At 41.3% G+C, this 19296-nt stretch overlaps 1 protein-coding gene across 1 annotated transcript; it reads left to right on the plus strand.

Moving 5' to 3' along the window:
- Positions 1-446: 446 nt before the first annotated feature.
- Positions 447-13630, plus strand: LOC110460200 (aldose 1-epimerase-like). The gene is made up of 8 exons (XM_021512988.1): positions 447-662; positions 1214-1344; positions 2050-2204; positions 2479-2688; positions 4795-4876; positions 5738-5882; positions 7985-8156; positions 13438-13630. The coding sequence occupies exons 1-8, from the start codon at positions 598-600 to the stop codon at positions 13516-13518; spliced, it is 1041 nt and encodes a 346-aa protein (XP_021368663.1). The 5' UTR covers positions 447-597; the 3' UTR covers positions 13519-13630.
- The last annotated feature ends 5666 nt before the right edge of the window (positions 13631-19296 follow it).

Below are 19296 nucleotides of genomic sequence, written 5' to 3' on the forward strand. Positions count from 1 at the left end.
TTCGTATAGGTTCACTTAAATTAAAAAAAAACGAACAAACAATTTCACAAAACCATATTGCAATATTATTTCATCGCCAAACAACTTCAACCAATCACAATAATATGTAATCTGATATTAATCACTCTTTTAGTTAGATTAGCCCGGTAAACGACGTCATCACTTTTGGTGCTTTGATGCTGCCTTTTCTTAGATTAAATTATATAACCTGAAAAAGTTGGGAGATAAGTTAAAATTCAAATTGTTTGAAATAGAGTACATGTCTACTGTCAAGATGTACCAGGTTTATCGTGAACGGTGCACTTTGTTCGCGGTAGACTGTAGGCTATATCCTGATAATAGACGTTATATTCAGATCTTCTATCTCCTGTGCTTCAGCACAGTGTTGTGTCTAGTTAGAGTTGTCTCCCGTACATTCTTTAATCTTCGTTAAGTAAACATGACCGTTATCTGAACTAGTCACAGTGCGACAGCATTAAGATAGCTGTCCTACTCGAGGTGTTAGCTTGTGATAAGCTGGCCAATTTGTAAGAGTATAAAACAAGCACTGCCTGATAATCTGATCAGCCAGTTATAACATTGTAGAATCTAGGTGCAATGAGCGTCGCAACCATCACACAGGACAATTTTGGGAAGACCAAGGACGGTCAGGATGTGAACAGGTAACTTTTATCCAGTGGTCTGGTTTTGGTTTTGGTTTGGTTTTATTTAGTTAAGCGTTCTATTATTTAAGAACGTGCCTCCATATGTGTAATGTATGTGTGCTGGAGGCTGTATGTCGGTGTATTTGTCCTCTTGAGATAGCGGGGATCTGATGCCGACTTTAGAGTGCTTCCTCATTGAAAAAACATGCTGAAGGCATCCGACATAGCAACTGGTTAACCATTACCCGAAATGGTGAATAACCATTTAAGGCCTACTGTTAGTCGTGGACTTGGGACATAACCATTTGCCTTCCTCACTTCGACGAATGCTTAAAAGAATAAGGCCAAAAGTAAGGTATTGTCCAGCAAAGTGTAAGGGAACAAGAAAGAGTCGTTAGGAATCAGAGAGAAAATAGATTAAATGTTGCAATGTTAAGTGTTGTGTTATTAGTAAATGAGGTCGACGTGACAGTGCTTTGGTCCTGATGCTCACGTATTCTGTCGGTACTGTTTTTGACTTACTATAAAGTTTACATATATATGGCGACATTGACCTTTATGATTTATAGGTTCACTTTCACCAACAAGAACAACGTCACTGTCAGAGTGCTTGACTATGGCTGCATCATCACTGAAATCCTTGTCCCAGATAAGAACGGAGAGGTCAAGGACGTCAACCTCGGCTTCGACGGCATGGAAGGTAAAGTTGTTTGACACTCTCTGTTTAAGTGTACGTCATTTCAGGTAACCTGACATGCTCTATAAGTTCACGTTTATATATCGTCATAACATGTTATGCTCTAATGACGTGTACATTGTACGTCATAACAGGTTACCAGACACACTCTCCTTACAGGTACGTCCTTAAACAGGTTACCTGACACCATGGACACACTCTCCTTACAGGTACGTCCTTATACAGGTTACCTGACACCATGGACACACTCTACTTACAGGTACGTCCTTATACATGTTACCTGACACCATGGACACACTCTCCTTACAGGTACGTCAATAAACAGGTTATATGACACCATGGACACACTATCCTTACAGGTACGTCCTTATACAGGTTACCTGACACCATGGACACCCTCTCCTTACAGGTACGTGCTTATACAGGTTACCTGACATCATGGACACACTCTACTTACAGGTACGTCCTTCTACAGGTTACCTGACACAATGGACCCCCTCTCCTTACAGGTACGTAAATAAACAGGTTATATGACCCCATGGACACACTATCCTTACAGGTACGTCCTTAAACAGGTTACCTGACACCATGGACACACCCTCCTTACAGGTACGTCCTTATACAGGTTACCTGACACCATGGACCGTGCATGTTCTTATGTCTACATAATTACAGGTTAAACATGACATGCTTTATTTACGTTTACAGGGTATCTGACGCGCTCTCCTTATTTTGGGGCTGTTTGTGGCCGGGTGGCCAACCGAATAGCGGGTGGAAAGTTCTCGCTAGACGGTCAAGAGTTTCAACTTCCGGTCAACAATGGCCTCAACTGCCTTCATGGTGGTGTCAAAGGTTTCGACAAGGTAATGACTGGTACAGCCACTTAAAGCTTATGGACAGATCTTTGAAACTAAATATCATTTAGTATTTTCGAAACTGAAATTATACCTATGGTTTGCGTTAGAGTTATCTCCCTTTGTTTTATTAAATAGCAGTTGACGTGCTAAAACTGTATTAAATAAGTTATCTTTGCATATAACAGTGATGTAATGGATATCAAGTTAAGGTGCTATTTGACAGCAATATGTACATTATACTCCGTTTGGGTACTGCTATGCTTCTCCGTTATTATTTAAGGTGATTTGGGACACCACTGTTGATGGTGACCGTCTTTTCTTGCGTTACGTCAGTGCTGACAATGAAGAAGGCTTCCCAGGGGAGGTAACCACGACAGTATCGTACAGACTGTCAGATGACAACGTGTTTTCTATCGAGTACACGGCCACGACAACGAAAGCCACGCCCATCAACCTTACCAACCACTCTTACTTCAACCTCGCTGGCCAGGTAATTGAGCTCCATCCTCGAAAATTGACTTACGTTCTCCCCACTCCTGGAGTATGTCATGGTGAGACGGAAGGCTCTGTATGCGCCACTCTGTGGATGATATAAGTAGAAAAGTTTTTTTTTTATGTAAATCAAAAGAATCGCGCGGCATCATAACTTTACCAGTTTAAAGTCGTGTATCACTCCCCTCTACCCACAACAGGACAGAAATCAACTTGGCGATTAGTCATTTTTTTAAACCTAAAAATAATGCTTGCATCCAATAAAATGGCTTTGTTCGAACCTTCGATTTTTTTCACGATATATTCCAGGCGCGAAGAGAACGAAATCCATGGAAGTTTTGCATCCTTGATACTCAAGGAGTTACGCCCACTTACGCTTTCTGTAAAGAGCGTAAGTGAGCGTAACACTGCAGAATGAGGATCGAAATTTCGAGGGTATGGCATGTCAAACGTTGCAAAATTGTTGATTAATATGACGGAAATACACATCGAACTGGAATTTGAATTAAAAAGAAATCAACATTTGCAATGAATAAATAACACTTGAATTAATAAGACATTTCAACTTAAGAAAAACAGCAACAAATTAAAAACGTTTAAGTTAAAAAAAATCGAATTTGAAAATCGAATTCCAAAACTATGCTTTTGAATTTCATTTAAAAAAAAAAAAAAATCATATTCAAGTCAATAATCCCAATGTATAATGTCAATAAAAAATCATACTGAAAGACGTTGTTTTTTATTAGGTCACCTGAGCTTTGCTCAAGTGACCTGTTCCGATCACTTTCCGTCCGTTGTTGTCCTTCGTGCGTCGTGCGTAAACTTTTTACATTTTCAAATTCTTCTCAAGAACCAGTGGATGGAATTATTTCAAACTTGGTCAGAATCATCCTTGGTAGATGAGGCTTGGGATTCCTACCCTAACCCCCTCGGGCGAGGGTGGGAATTAACCAATATTTAAAAAATCTTCTCCAGACTCAGAGGTACTACAGGCAATTTCAGTGCATGGATAGAAAGATCATCAGGGGCTTTATTAAAATTGTAAATTTCAGGACCCCCGGGTCATCCATTCTCCCGGTGGGAGGGGGTACAGTTTATTATAGTTTATATAGGGAGACAACACTTTTGGGTATATTTTTACAATTTTCTGTAGGAACTTATTCTTACTTGGTGATAATTATCCTTGGAGGAAGATGGTTTAAAATATAAAATTGGGATTCCTACCCCAACCCCAGGGGTCAGGGGGGCCCCAAAGGGAAAATTTACCAATATTTCAAAAATCTTCTCCAGACTCAGAGGTACTACAGGCAATTTTAGTGCATGGATAGAAAGATCATCAGGGGCTTTATTGAAATTGTCAATTTCAGGACCCCTGAGCCATCCGTTCCCTCTTGGGGAGGGGTTAAAGTTTACTTTAGTTTATATAGGGAAATAACACTTTTGGGTATAGTTTGTCCATTTTCAGTAGAAAATTATTCAAACTTGGTCGGAATCATCTTTGGTGGCTGAGGGTATTACATTGTAAAATTGGAATTCATGGGGCTAGGGCGGGGCCCCAAAGGGAACATTTACCAATATTTTAAAATTTCTATCCTTTGATGACAGGACAAGTATTGTATTTCACTTAGTTTACATGCTGATTTCCACATCACATCTAAACAATAAAATAAAGCTACCAGTACCTATGATATAACTCAGGTGACCGCTAAGGCCCTTAGGCCTATTGTTTAATATGCATTGGTTCTAAAGTAATTTGCTGAGTATTGCATTTTATTATTTATTTTTAATTTAGATGCCTAAATTCTTGAATTAAAATCATTGTGTATACTTCCTTTTTTTCAATTCAAATATATGTTTGCAGTTTGGCAACATTGAAATGATATACGTTATTGCGTGTCGATGGTTTTTTGTGTTAATTACGTACTATAACACGACTGTTTAACAACTGAATGAGTTAACTTCAATTGTCGGTGTACCTGTCAGGTAGTATACAATGTAAAATCCCAGTGATAACTCCACTCAGTGCGAAACTACTATTGACCAGGTCTACCTACAATGGGCAAACATACGGAATGTGTACAACAGTTTGTTTTATGTACAATAGGGAACGCAGAATTTAGATGGTCACGTGATACAGCTACTCGGGGACCACTATACTCCTTTGAATGAAAACATCATCCCTACAGGTAAGCAATATTCTCAACAGAGAACAACGTTACATGTAACATTCTAGGGGTATAGACGAAATTTCAAAATAAGATTTTTTCGTTGAAATGTCCTGCCTTACAAACATCCCGTTAGGTAAACGTCATTTACAAGTTACAGGAAGGTGTAGAAAACCCATAAAATTACCACTCTATTTCACTCATTAGGTCTTAGCAAAATATCAGGACATACCTGGACAACCAAAAGCTCGTGTCTCCTCTCCAACACAGCTTCCATCCAAACCTAACTGCGAAAGCCAGTTTATTTCCATCACTTGGGATATATTAAACCACAGGGACCTGAGAATTTGTTACATCTATAGTTGGACCTACACTGAGGTGTTCAGAGTAATTTTTTTTACATGTTTTAGGGGTTTTGATCGACTTTCAGTAAAAAAATGACACCACCAATGATCATAATTATATACGAGAAGGGCGGAATGCTCTCGATGTCGAAATGTTGACTCCTCGGGCCACCTTTCTTGCATCAAACACAACATTTTTAGTTGATCTACGGAAAATGCTTAGTACCATTGAAAGATGGATATCTTTTCTTATAAAAACCTCCTGTATGCATCTAAAATGCATTCTCCTTCCGCGGACATTATCTCCGTTTCCTCCAAAAACACACCCTTTCAGAGCTTCAAAGTTTTCGCTGTGATCGTGCCACTTTTTAGTATACTAATGAGGTCAGCCGCTCTCGATAGCCTTTGATAAAGTTGACCACCAACGACAAAAAAAATGCTGAATCTACTACATTCCTAGTTTTGTCTGGTGTGTCTCAAGGGTCTGTTCTGAGCCCGTGCATTTTTTGATACATAAACTCTCACTTCTATGACGTAGGTGAAGTGGCCCCGGTGATGGGAACCCCAATGGATCTCCGAAAGCCAGTGTCTGTCCCTGAGAGGATGAAAGAGGTCAACGGTGGCCTTGGGTTCGACCACAACTTTTGTGTTGGGGAAGGAGCCAAGCTTAAGTTCGTCGCCAGGTAACAATAAAAACCAATTAACTAAATAATTACACACGGGAAGGTATACTAAATTATAACCGTTTTGTTGAGTCAAACGTTTATAAGCGGGATCGACAATTAATGCAGTCGATATAATTAAACATATAGGTGTTGTTTTATTGTACTATAGTTAATGTAACTTGGGAGGGGTCGTGACATTTTGCTAACGTCCAGTTACTGTTACCTATGAGAGGTCGTGACATTGTGCTAACGTCCAGTTACTGTTACCTGTGAGAGGTCGTGACATTGTGTTAGCGTCCAGTTACTGTTACCTGTGAGAAGTCGTGACATTTTGTTAGCGTCCAGTTACTGTTACCTGTGAGAGGTCGTGACATTGTGTTAGCGTCCAGTTACTGTTACCTGTGAGAGGTCGTGACATTGTGTTAGCGTCCAGTTACTGTTACCTGTGAGAGGTCGTGACATTGTGTTAGCGTCCAGTTACTGTTACCTGTGAGAGGTCGTGACATTGTGTTAGCGTCCAGTTACTGTTACCTGTGAGAGGTCGTGACATTGTGTTAGCGTCCAGTTACTGTTACCTGTGAGAGGTCGTGACATTGTGTTAGCGTCCAGTTACTGTTACCTGTGAGAGGTCGTGACATTGTGTTAGCGTCCAGTTACTGTTACCTGTGAGAGGTCGTGACATTGTGTTAGCGTCCAGTTACTGTTACCTGTGAGAGGTCGTGACATTGTGTTAGCGTCCAGTTACTGTTACCTGTGAGAGGTCGTGACATTGTGTTAGCGTCCAGTTACTGTTACCTGTGAGAGGTCGTGACATTGTGTTAGCGTCCAGTTACTGTTACCTGTGAGAGGTCGTGACATTGTGTTAGCGTCCAGTTACTGTTACCTGTGAGAGGTCGTGACATTGTGTTAACGTCCAGTTACTGTTACCTGTGAGAGGTCGTGACATTGTGTTAACGTCCAGTTACTGTTACCTGTGAGAGGTCGTGACATTGTGTTAACGTCCAGTTACTGTTACCTGTGAGAGGTCGTGACATTGTGTTAACGTCCAGTTACTGTTACCTGTGAGAGGTCGTGACATTGTGTTAACGTCCAGTTACTGTTACCTGTGAGAGGTCGTGACATTGTGTTAACGTCCAGTTACTGTTACCTGTGAGAGGTCGTGACATTGTGTTAACGTCCAGTTACTGTTACCTGTGAGAGGTCGTGACATTGTGTTAACGTCCAGTTACTGTTACCTGTGAGAGGTCGTGACATTGTGTTAACGTCCAGTTACTGTTACCTGTGAGAGGTCGTGACATTGTGTTAACGTCCAGTTACTGTTACCTGTGAGAGGTCGTGACATTGTGCTAACGTCTAGCTATTGTTACCTGTGAGAGGTCGTGACATTGTGTTAACGTCTAGCTATTGTTACCTGTGAGAGGTCGTGACATTGTGTTAACGTCCAGTTACTGTTACCTGTGAGAGGTCGTGACATTGTGCTAACGTCTAGCTATTGTTACCTGTGAGAGGTCGTGTGTGCTAACGTCTAGTTACTGTTACCTGTGAGAAGTCGTGACATTGTGTTAACGTCCAGTTACTGTTACCTGTGAGAGGTCGTGAAGTTGTGCTAACGTCTAGTTATTGTAACCTGTGAGGGGTCGTGACATTGTGTTAACGTCTAGCTATTGTTACCTGTGATGGGTCGTGACATTGTGCTAACGTCCAGTTACTGTTACCTGTCAGGGGTCGTGACATTGTGCTAACGTCTAGCTATTGCTACCTGTGAGGGGTCGTGACATTGTGCTAACGTCCAGTTACTGTTACCTGTGAGGGGTCGTAACATTGTGCTAACGTCTAGCTATTGTTACCTGTGAGAGGTCGTGACATTGTGTTAACGTCTAGCTATTGTTACCTGTGAGGGGTCGTGACATTGTGCTCACGTCTAGCTATTGTTACCTGTGAGAGGTCGTGACATTGTGCTAACGTCAAGTTACTGTTACCTGTGAGAGGTCGTGACATTGTGCTAACGTCCAGTTACTGTTACCTGTGAGGGGTCGTGATATTGTGCTAACGTCTAGTTACTGTTACCTGTGAGGGGTCGTGATATTGTGCTCACGTCTAGTAACTTTTTCCTGTGACAGGGTTGAACATGTCCCATCAGGACGTGTTATGGACGTCAGTACTACAGAACCAGGCCTGCAATGCTACACCTCCAAAAATCTTAAACCAACACTCGGGAAAGGAGGTGTCACCTACCAAAAGTTTTCCGCTATTTGTTTGGAAGCTCAGCACTATCCCGACAGTGTCAACCATGTAAGTAACGTCCGTAACTACAGACAGTGTCTACCATGTAAGTAACGTTCATAACTACAGACAGTGTCCACCAGATAAGTAACGTCCGTAACTACAGACAGTGCCAACCAGGTAAGTAACGTCCGTAACTGCAGACAGTGTCCACCAGGTAAGTAACGTCTATAACTACAGTCAGTGTCCACCATGTAAGTAACGTCCGTAACTACAGACAGTGTCCACCATGTAAGTAACGTCCATAACTACAGACAGTGTCCACCATGTAAGTAACGTCCATAACTACAGACAGTGTCCACCATGTAAGTAACGTCCATAACTACAGACAGTGTCCACCATGTAAGTAACGTCCATAACTACAGACAGTGTCCACCATGTAAGTAACGTCCATAACTACAGACAGTGTCCACCATGTAAGTAACGTCCATAACTACAGACAGTGTCCACCATGTAAGTAACGTCCATAACTACAGACAGTGTCCACCATGTAAGTAACGTCCATAACTACAGACAGTGTCCACCATGTAAGTAACGTCCATAACTACAGACAGTGTCCACCATGTAAGTAACGTCCATAACTACAGACAGTGTCCACCATGTAAGTAACGTCCATAACTACAGACAGTGTCCACCATGTAAGTAACGTCCATAACTACAGACAGTGTCCACCATGTAAGTAACGTCCGTAACTACAGACAGTGTCCACCAGGTAAGTAACGTCCATAACTACAGACAGTGTCCACCATGTAAGTAACGTCCATAACTACAGACAGTGTCCACCATGTAAGTAACGTCCGTAACTACAGACAGTGTCCACCATGTAAGTAACGTCCGTAACTACAGACAGTGTCCACCATGTAAGTAACGTCCATAACTACAGACAGTGTCCACCATGTAAGTAACGTCCATAACTACAGACAGTGTCCACCATGTAAGTAACGTCCGTAACTACAGACAGTGTCCACCATGTAAGTAACGTCCGTAACTACAGACAGTGTCCACCATGTAAGTAACGTCCGTAACTACAGACAGTGTCCACCATGTAAGTAACGTCCGTAACTACAGACAGTGTCCACCATGTAAGTAACGTCCGTAACTACAGACAGTGTCCACCATGTAAGTAACGTCCGTAACTACAGACAGTGTCCACCATGTAAGTAACGTCCGTAACTACAGACAGTGTCCACCATGTAAGTAACGTCCGTAACTACAGACAGTGTCCACCATGTAAGTAACGTCCGTAACTACAGACAGTGTCCACCATGTAAGTAACGTCCGTAACTACAGACAGTGTCCACCATGTAAGTAACGTCCGTAACTACAGACAGTGTCCACCATGTAAGTAACGTCCGTAACTACAGACAGTGTCCACCATGTAAGTAACGTCCGTAACTACAGACAGTGTCCACCATGTAAGTAACGTCCGTAACTACAGACAGTGTCCACCATGTAAGTAACGTCCGTAACTACAGACAGTGTCCACCATGTAAGTAACGTCCGTAACTACAGACAGTGTCCACCATGTAAGTAACGTCCGTAACTACAGACAGTGTCCACCATGTAAGTAACGTCCGTAACTACAGACAGTGTCCACCATGTAAGTAACGTCCGTAACTACAGACAGTGTCCACCATGTAAGTAACGTCCGTAACTACAGACAGTGTCCACCATGTAAGTAACGTCCGTAACTACAGACAGTGTCCACCATGTAAGTAACGTCCGTAACTACAGACAGTGTCCACCATGTAAGTAACGTCCGTAACTACAGACAGTGTCCACCATGTAAGTAACGTCCGTAACTACAGACAGTGTCCACCATGTAAGTAACGTCCATAACTACAGACAGTGTCCACCATGTAAGTAACGTCCGTAACTACAGACAGTGTCCACCATGTAAGTAACGTCCGTAACTACAGACAGTGTCCACCATGTAAGTAACGTCCGTAACTACAGACAGTGTCCACCATGTAAGTAACGTCCGTAACTACAGACAGTGTCCACCATGTAAGTAACGTCCGTAACTACAGACAGTGTCCACCATGTAAGTAACGTCCGTAACTACAGACAGTGTCCACCATGTAAGTAACGTCCGTAACTACAGACAGTGTCCACCATGTAAGTAACGTCCGTAACTACAGACAGTGTCCACCATGTAAGTAACGTCCGTAACTACAGACAGTGTCCACCATGTAAGTAACGTCCGTAACTACAGACAGTGTCCACCATGTAAGTAACGTCCGTAACTACAGACAGTGTCCACCATGTAAGTAACGTCCGTAACTACAGACAGTGTCCACCATGTAAGTAACGTCCGTAACTACAGACAGTGTCCACCATGTAAGTAACGTCCGTAACTACAGACAGTGTCCACCATGTAAGTAACGTCCGTAACTACAGACAGTGTCCACCATGTAAGTAACGTCCGTAACTACAGACAGTGTCCACCATGTAAGTAACGTCCGTAACTACAGACAGTGTCCACCATGTAAGTAACGTCCGTAACTACAGACAGTGTCCACCATGTAAGTAACGTCCGTAACTACAGACAGTGTCCACCATGTAAGTAACGTCCGTAACTACAGACAGTGTCCACCATGTAAGTAACGTCCGTAACTACAGACAGTGTCCACCATGTAAGTAACGTCCGTAACTACAGACAGTGTCCACCATGTAAGTAACGTCCGTAACTACAGACAGTGTCCACCATGTAAGTAACGTCCGTAACTACAGACAGTGTCCACCATGTAAGTAACGTCCGTAACTACAGACAGTGTCCACCATGTAAGTAACGTCCGTAACTACAGACAGTGTCCACCATGTAAGTAACGTCCGTAACTACAGACAGTGTCCACCATGTAAGTAACGTCCGTAACTACAGACAGTGTCCACCATGTAAGTAACGTCCGTAACTACAGACAGTGTCCACCATGTAAGTAACGTCCGTAACTACAGACAGTGTCCACCATGTAAGTAACGTCCGTAACTACAGACAGTGTCCACCATGTAAGTAACGTCCGTAACTACAGACAGTGTCCACCATGTAAGTAACGTCCGTAACTACAGACAGTGTCCACCATGTAAGTAACGTCCGTAACTACAGACAGTGTCCACCATGTAAGTAACGTCCGTAACTACAGACAGTGTCCACCATGTAAGTAACGTCCGTAACTACAGACAGTGTCCACCATGTAAGTAACGTCCGTAACTACAGACAGTGTCCACCATGTAAGTAACGTCCGTAACTACAGACAGTGTCCACCATGTAAGTAACGTCCGTAACTACAGACAGTGTCCACCATGTAAGTAACGTCCGTAACTACAGACAGTGTCCACCATGTAAGTAACGTCCGTAACTACAGACAGTGTCCACCATGTAAGTAACGTCCGTAACTACAGACAGTGTCCACCATGTAAGTAACGTCCGTAACTACAGACAGTGTCCACCATGTAAGTAACGTCCGTAACTACAGACAGTGTCCACCATGTAAGTAACGTCCGTAACTACAGACAGTGTCCACCATGTAAGTAACGTCCGTAACTACAGACAGTGTCCACCATGTAAGTAACGTCCGTAACTACAGACAGTGTCCACCATGTAAGTAACGTCCGTAACTACAGACAGTGTCCACCATGTAAGTAACGTCCGTAACTACAGACAGTGTCCACCATGTAAGTAACGTCCGTAACTACAGACAGTGTCCACCATGTAAGTAACGTCCGTAACTACAGACAGTGTCCACCATGTAAGTAACGTCCGTAACTACAGACAGTGTCCACCATGTAAGTAACGTCCATAACTACAGACAGTGTCCACCATGTAAGTAACGTCCGTAACTACAGACAGTGTCCACCATGTAAGTAACGTCCGTAACTACAGACAGTGTCCACCATGTAAGTAACGTCCGTAACTACAGACAGTGTCCACCATGTAAGTAACGTCCGTAACTACAGACAGTGTCCACCAGGTAAGTAACGTCCGTAACTACAGACAGTGACCGCTAGATAAGTAACGTCCGTAACTACAGACAGTGTCCACCAGGTAAGTAACGTCCGTAACTACAGACAGTGTCCGCCAGATAAGTAACGTAAGTTACGACATACTGTCCTTTAACTTAGTAACTTTTGTCACTCCCGCCATAGCTATATATCTTAATTTGAGATATTTAGAAAGAAATACAGAGATATTCTCTATATTACATTGCAAAAAATGTAAGGATATCTAAAGTTCATTTGGAGATGTATTTTGAACTGTTTTAAATATATCTGTTTGATTTAAAGATATCACATATACCTCTGCGACCCCTCTTTAAGTATTAAGTAGGCTTGTCACAGATTAAATCTTCCACATCCTTGTGTCAACTTCATTTCTTCTATTTACATTTTTGAAACATTTTTTTTGTGTATTTACGTAGTTGATAATAGTTTTCACAGTCAAATGTGATGTGACAGAAGTGCTTGTTTGACTCACCCTTGCACCAAATATTCTCAATGTCATTCGCAAGTACTTTAATGAAAAAAAATCCCCTTATAATATTCATATGACAAAACCAAACACACGAACACACATGCAGTACAAAAGGACATTAAGGAGGAACATAGCATTTTTTTTTAGGCATATAAAATATTGAAACCCAACTTGAACATGTATTAGCAATTTGAAAGAAAAAGGTCCTGCAACGTTGTGGGTTATAGAAAAGGCCAAAAACATGAGTTTCATGTCAATTGCCTGAACAAGATTGGGTAGGTCGGTAGGCAATTAATTCTATTTTAATTTTGAATTTAATGTTCATGGATCAATATTAGATCTATGCTTAATATCAAATTGTACAATTCATTTCCACACATTACAAAGACTGTTGATTTTGTCAAAAATAGGTCCAGACTCACAGAACAGGAAGAAAGTACATTTTATTGAGTGGCCGTGAACTTTGCCTAACTAATAAACTAATTTTAGATACTAGCGAGTAATACAATTTCTAGAGTCGGAAGGAAAATCTAGGGTAGGGCGGGATACCTGAAACACACATATTAGATTTTGGCCTAATACCGGACAGTTGTTTTCCTTGTGGAATGAAATGAGAACTACATTCAGGAGAAATATAGACACATGAAAAAAAGAATCTTTTTATCTTTCACACTCTGTTAGTGTGTGTTGATTTCTTGCGTTTTGTTCTACAAAAATAACAATGTCAATTAATGACTAATCCCTCACTATAGAGAGTAACAACTGTAGTTTTGTATAGTCAGTTATCAGAAAGGGTTAATTATATTCTGTGTGTATTTTCAGAGTAACTTCCCCGATACGATACTCCGACCAGGCGAGGTTTATCAACAAACAACAACGTACAAGTTTGGGCTGGCCGAATGACCGGAACCGGAAACGGCAACATATCACACGAACCCAAACATAATATTTACCGAAATGAAATGCGAAGAATGTCGATATTGAATTAAATACTGCATTTTAATAAATGATAAAACAAACATTTTATTTGTTGTAAACTGCTCATAATGACACAATTGATAATAAAGCAACCAATCAGTGTTATCTGAAAAAATCTACCAAATACCATGTATTTCCAAGTAAAAGTAACAAACATAATGTAAATCAAATTGTCATAGATCTACATACCTAAACGGAATTATCAAATATATAAGCAGAACAACCAAATTTATTTAAACAGCATACTTGTCTGTATGTACACAAACCACTGATCGTAGACGAAATCATATGTCAGTTTTTTAATACATATACTACCTTGATGAATGATGCTGTTTAAAGCAAACCGATGACATCCAAAACTAAAAAACCTAAATATGCCTTACTTGGTGAACGAGAAATGCTACCAATGTTTATAAAACGAAATTGTAACACATTGCCTTTTGCCTTCCGAGAATGGAGGTATGAGCTGTAAACCGCCATTACTACAGTCCTTTCATTGGAAAAACATCCACAAAATTATCAAGAAACACTTCCTCTTTGAGTTTTCTCACAGCTTTGATATAGTTCCTCATATTGTTCCAGTAACGTTTAAACTTGAAAGAGGCCTTCTTTGAGCTCATCCTGTCCTGCACACGGAAAGGAATACCCGGCTGTCGGTCGGACAAGGGTACCAGGATCCGTGACACGTCCTGTCCGTCATCTAGCTTTGTTATTTCGACTGATGAAAAAGGAGAGTTCTTTGTAGATTTATACTTTCGTGAAGATTTCATATTGTCCATAGTTATTCTGGGCGTGTCTAAAGAGATGTCGAATGGTACAAGTCTGGACACAGTGACGGGGACGGGTTCTCTCTCGAGCAGGTTCCGATGACCTCCACGTGAGTTGGTTCCTTGATCCGAACACCGCCTTCGTTTGTACATGTATGGGTTAATTGCCGGATACAGAGGTGGTATCAATGTCTTCGTATTTGGCCCGCCTTCGCTACTCGAGTACGGAGTCTTCTTACGGTTGTCGTGATGTGTGGTGTTCCCAGTTTCCTGTATAATTCCTGCGCCCTTTTCGGGTAAGTGTTTGACCCTGCGCCGGAGATAGAGACCAGGGGTTATCTCTATCCCACCAACATCCACGGTACCCGTGTCATCGTGCACGTGCGGCAAGACGACGGACATGGATGTACGGCGGATGACTCCCACGAAGTGTTCCTCGACGTCCTCCGAGCTGGTGTCTCGCTCCCACTCAGGCCAAATATCCTGGCTCAACCCTGTCCCCGATTTCCCCGACAGCGTCACTGTCTGTGCATGTGTCTCGTCATCACCTCTGAACGTTTCGAGGGCAACTCTACTAAGTAGAGAATGTCTTCTGTAAGACTTGCCATTATCGGTTGACAGGGCCCATGAGGACCTTCGGGACGTTGCTGCCTGTACCTCTATACTTTCCCGTCGATCGGGATCGTTCGGAACTTCCAGAAGGTTGTTCATGTCATTTTGTGAAACCAATGAACCAACCGACTTTACATTACCTGATGATGTAGCCTTTTCAACAACAGGTTTCGGAGATAATATTGGCAATGACGCATCGACAGTGCTTTTAGGTACGTCTTTCTCAGAATTTCTTTTGCTGATCTTCGGTGAAAAAGAAGTAAGTGTCATTTTTCTATGATGTATAGGGAAAAACCCATTTTCACGGCTACCCTTACGGTTTACGTCCTTTGAAGACTTTGTGACGGTTCTCCGTAAACTAGGTACCCGGGACACCGTCTGTATTTCTGGTAATAGTAGTGTTTGTATGGTCGGTTTACCATTATCCGGAGTGTTTTCGTCAGTCGGAGTATCTTTTTGCAGTCCCATATCTCATGGAATCGCAGCAGTCTATACTGTTACAGTCTTAAATTGTACCTGTATCGTTGTACTCGTGTTTTCGGCAGGTACACAGAAAACAAATATCACCTTTGATCACCCGTGTCTCATTAAGAGTCTCTGTAATACTACTGTAGATCGATCACAGTTAGTATTGACAGGGGGCGGGGTAGCGCGTGTTTGTTTTTGACGATAACTATGTATATACATTGAACAGCGGAGGGTTTGTGGTACGCTGTGCGTGTGTATTACACGTGTTATGTAATGATTTCTGTTTCGGCAGTACCAGTGTATGTTGGTGATTAATAACATTATAAAACACGACTGATCACACTCATTTTAATTGTTCTTTTATGTTCTTTATACGACCGTCCGCTGTTTCTTTCAGTCGCGACTATAGATGGTGTAGTACAACCAGTGAAATAGTATGTGTGACGTGTTGATGACTCTTACGGTATACAATGTTATCTAAATCAGGCAAATCAATGTAACACGTATGTATATAAAGGTATAAAAACAGGGCTCACGCTGGCGGTCGCCACCGGCGCCATGATTGCCGATTCGAAACTGCTGTTGGCGAAAATGCCGACGAGGGGCTTTTATCTAACTTTCTTTCGTCAATTGAAAAAAAGATGACGATAACTGTTAAATATGCACGGGATGGCAATCAAACCTAAGAGTCGACAATTCACTGTTCCAATCTAGTGCTAGCACTAAGCTTATGGAAACAGTATATAAGCATGGCATACAGGATATACTCAAGAAACGATTGCAGAGGGATTTTACCACACATGTCAACATCATAGATTCAAAAAGCAGCACCAATGTACTTCCTTGACACCCTGCTGGTAAAGTGGATTAAGGACACTCTAAGGGTCTGTGGAGGGATAACTGAACGTCAGATGCTCAACAGATGTGATACGAACGCCACAGAGCAACAGGACAAAACCAAGGACAGATTCAGATCGATGGGGCAAAGAAAACGTGTGGAGATTCGGAGAATGAGCTCTTAGAATGTAAGCGAACAAAACGAAAGGTAGGATGGTCATCCTTTACATAATTGGATTTTCTGAAACATCGTCGGCCATAATAAAGCAAAAGCCATGAATTCAAAAAGACGCTCCAAAACATTCTAGCACACCCTGAGGTCAACGCATCGTATGAACATATAGAAGAATGCGTGTACAAAAACGGCGTCGTGTCGTACATGTACGTCAGAAAAAGTAAGGAAAAAATGGAAGACGATTTGGGAACCGACTTGGATACGTACATCCAAGAGGAATCAAAGTTAGCAGATCAGAAATAGCAACCAGAGTCCTAGATCAATGCATGGCTAATTACATATCGTGCCACAAAGCAAAATCATGTTAATGACTTGGATAATTCCAAAGTAGTGGACAGAGAGAGCTGTTCTATTGATAAATAAAGGAAGCCAAATAAATGTCTATGTTGATTGTCATATCATTCATTAACAACATCTCAGCGCACATCCGATTAATTATTGCGTAGTCGAATCAACTGATTTGTAGATTTTATTATCATCAGTTTACAACTTCGTGTACATACGCTTTACTGGTCAACTGGTCGAGGTAACACATAGTACATAATGCCGTAGTGATGGAAACGTTACACATTTAAAGGTCATATGTTGTGCTCTACGACCTGTATACAACGTTCACAGACATTTCAGTATTTTACCAATCACATATCAGACATTTACCACAAGGCCTATCTGTACACGTTACGGGACACATGGAACATATGGTTCGATTAAGATAACAATTAATGTATCGTTGACATATATTAAAACGCAGCTGCCGTCACCAGTCAGGCCAATGGAAGGGAGGTAGCTCGAAACTGACAGCGGTTAATACCATATTTTTATTCAAGGGAGATAAGTCTTGCATACATGCCTCACTTACATGGTTTGATGACTTCGAGAACGGTCGATGAAGACACTCGGAGGCTACCCTCGCATAACACACTCCCGCTTTTACTTATACAAAATATTGCACTGGTTATATCGCTTTGTGATAGTGTACGGATCTGTTGTCATATCAGTACGGACGATACACGTTGGTAGTAACAATTTATGAAGAATTTCTGATTTTCGTCAGAACTTCTCATCGTTTCTTTATTGTTAGAAGTTTTGTCTGCTAGAGCTATCCTCTCATGCAGCATTACACATGGCAAGCCAAGTTGTCATTTATTATTGGAGCAATGTTGATCCAGTACTTAACCAAACTATATAAGATATCTTATATATAATAAAAGATATCTTATATAATTTATGAGATATCTTATATAATTATAAGATATTTTATATAGTATATGAGATATCTTATATAATTTGGTTAAGTACTGGATCAACATTGCTCCATGAATAAATGACAACTTGGCTTGCCAAAATTATAGTTACGTTTAAGATTCTGCAGTAGTATAGTGAGCACTTAAAATATATTTTATACAAATTGTAATTTTGTACAAATGGAGCGAATATGTTAAATAATTATAGCACATAAACAAGTGTATGACCTGCTCGGAAAACCTTTGTTTATGCTAAAGAACGGGTACATGTAGATAATGGCCGTATTACATCAATGTATACGGCAAGGCACTTATCACGTGTTTAGTTATTTTAGCTTGATTCAAAGTCAACACGACGAAATCATAAACCGATACCACAAAATAAGGACATATTATATATATTTTCTGCTTTCCATTGGTAGGAAAAAACGTCACGGAACAGGATCGTTGTACTTCCTATAAGTGAATCTAATCAAAGCAAAGCATAAAAGGAACCTTGTTTAATTCCTCATGTTACTCAATTTCTAAAAGTATTGATTGATTGGTTTTACGTCCGCTTCACTACCGAGTAGTTCGGTTACCAGCAGACGAAGAAAAGACGGGAAAATGAGTAGAAGGGATAACGTATGGAGTAAAGGGATAGAAGAAGGAGACATGGGAGAGAAGGAGCCGTCTATCCTATATGTATGTAACTCTGGTAAATACTAGCCGCAATATATCGCTCGGCTATAGAGAACTCCTCTTTAGCTCGATCGGTTGAGCGTTAGACTAGTAAGCCAGAGGTCCCGGGTTCTATCCCATGCGGAGGTAGTGATTCATATTTAATTAATCATGCGCTCTGTTACATTGGCGCCCACGTAGGGACCCGGGAAAAATACTCGGCCTTGCTCCACAAGCATCGCTGTTACCCCTGGAAAAACTCGAGGACGAGTTCTTTCCTGGAAGGGGGAGTATGTAACTCTGGTAAATACTAGCCGCAATATATCGCTCTGCTATAGAGAACTTCTCTTTAGCTCGATCGGTTGAGCGTTAGACTAGTAAGCCAGAGGTCCCGGGTTCGATCCCATGCGGAGGTAGTGATTTATATTTAATTAATCATGCGCTCTGTTACAAACTTCTCTTTAGCTCGATCGGTTGAGCGTAAGACTAGTAAGCCAGAGGTCCCGGGTTCGATCCCATGCGAGGCAGTAAGACGGCTCCTAGGCCTAATATTTGCCTTAACCTTACACTCGTCGTATAGCGTCACCAAGCCTGGACCGGAAGTGAGGTACTGAGCCGCCAGCTACACCAGCTCCTGACTATTCTATAGTTGGTTTGGTATATTTTAGAAGTCCTTCTAAATGTCTAATAAAGATAATCTAATTTTAACGGCCAAAACATTAATCTAAAAGTATATTGTACATTTTATATTAATTATTTGATTCTTTAGACCACGAATGAAGGCCAATGTCAGCCTTTTTTTTGTTTATCACATTGATATATATTTATATGAAAAACGAACATGCCAATTGTTAAAACCCAAAGTCTTAAAATGGATTTA

The sequence above is a fragment of the Mizuhopecten yessoensis genome, unplaced genomic scaffold, assembly GCF_002113885.1.
Source record: "Mizuhopecten yessoensis strain PY_sf001 unplaced genomic scaffold, ASM211388v2 scaffold1359, whole genome shotgun sequence".
In the NCBI taxonomy this organism is placed as follows: Eukaryota; Metazoa; Mollusca; class Bivalvia; order Pectinida; family Pectinidae; genus Mizuhopecten; species Mizuhopecten yessoensis.

Bases quoted from the DNA above. Each gene is read 5' to 3' on its own strand.
- LOC110460200 (XM_021512988.1), top strand. From the start codon at position 598: ATGAGCGTCGCAACCATCACACAGGACAATTTTGGGAAGACCAAGGAC. The intron at 1,345-2,049 runs GTAAAGTTGTTT...TTACGTTTACAG, and splicing joins CGGCTTCGACGGCATGGAAG to GGTATCTGACGCGCTCTCCT. The intron at 5,883-7,984 runs GTAACAATAAAA...TTCCTGTGACAG, and splicing joins AAGCTTAAGTTCGTCGCCAG to GGTTGAACATGTCCCATCAG.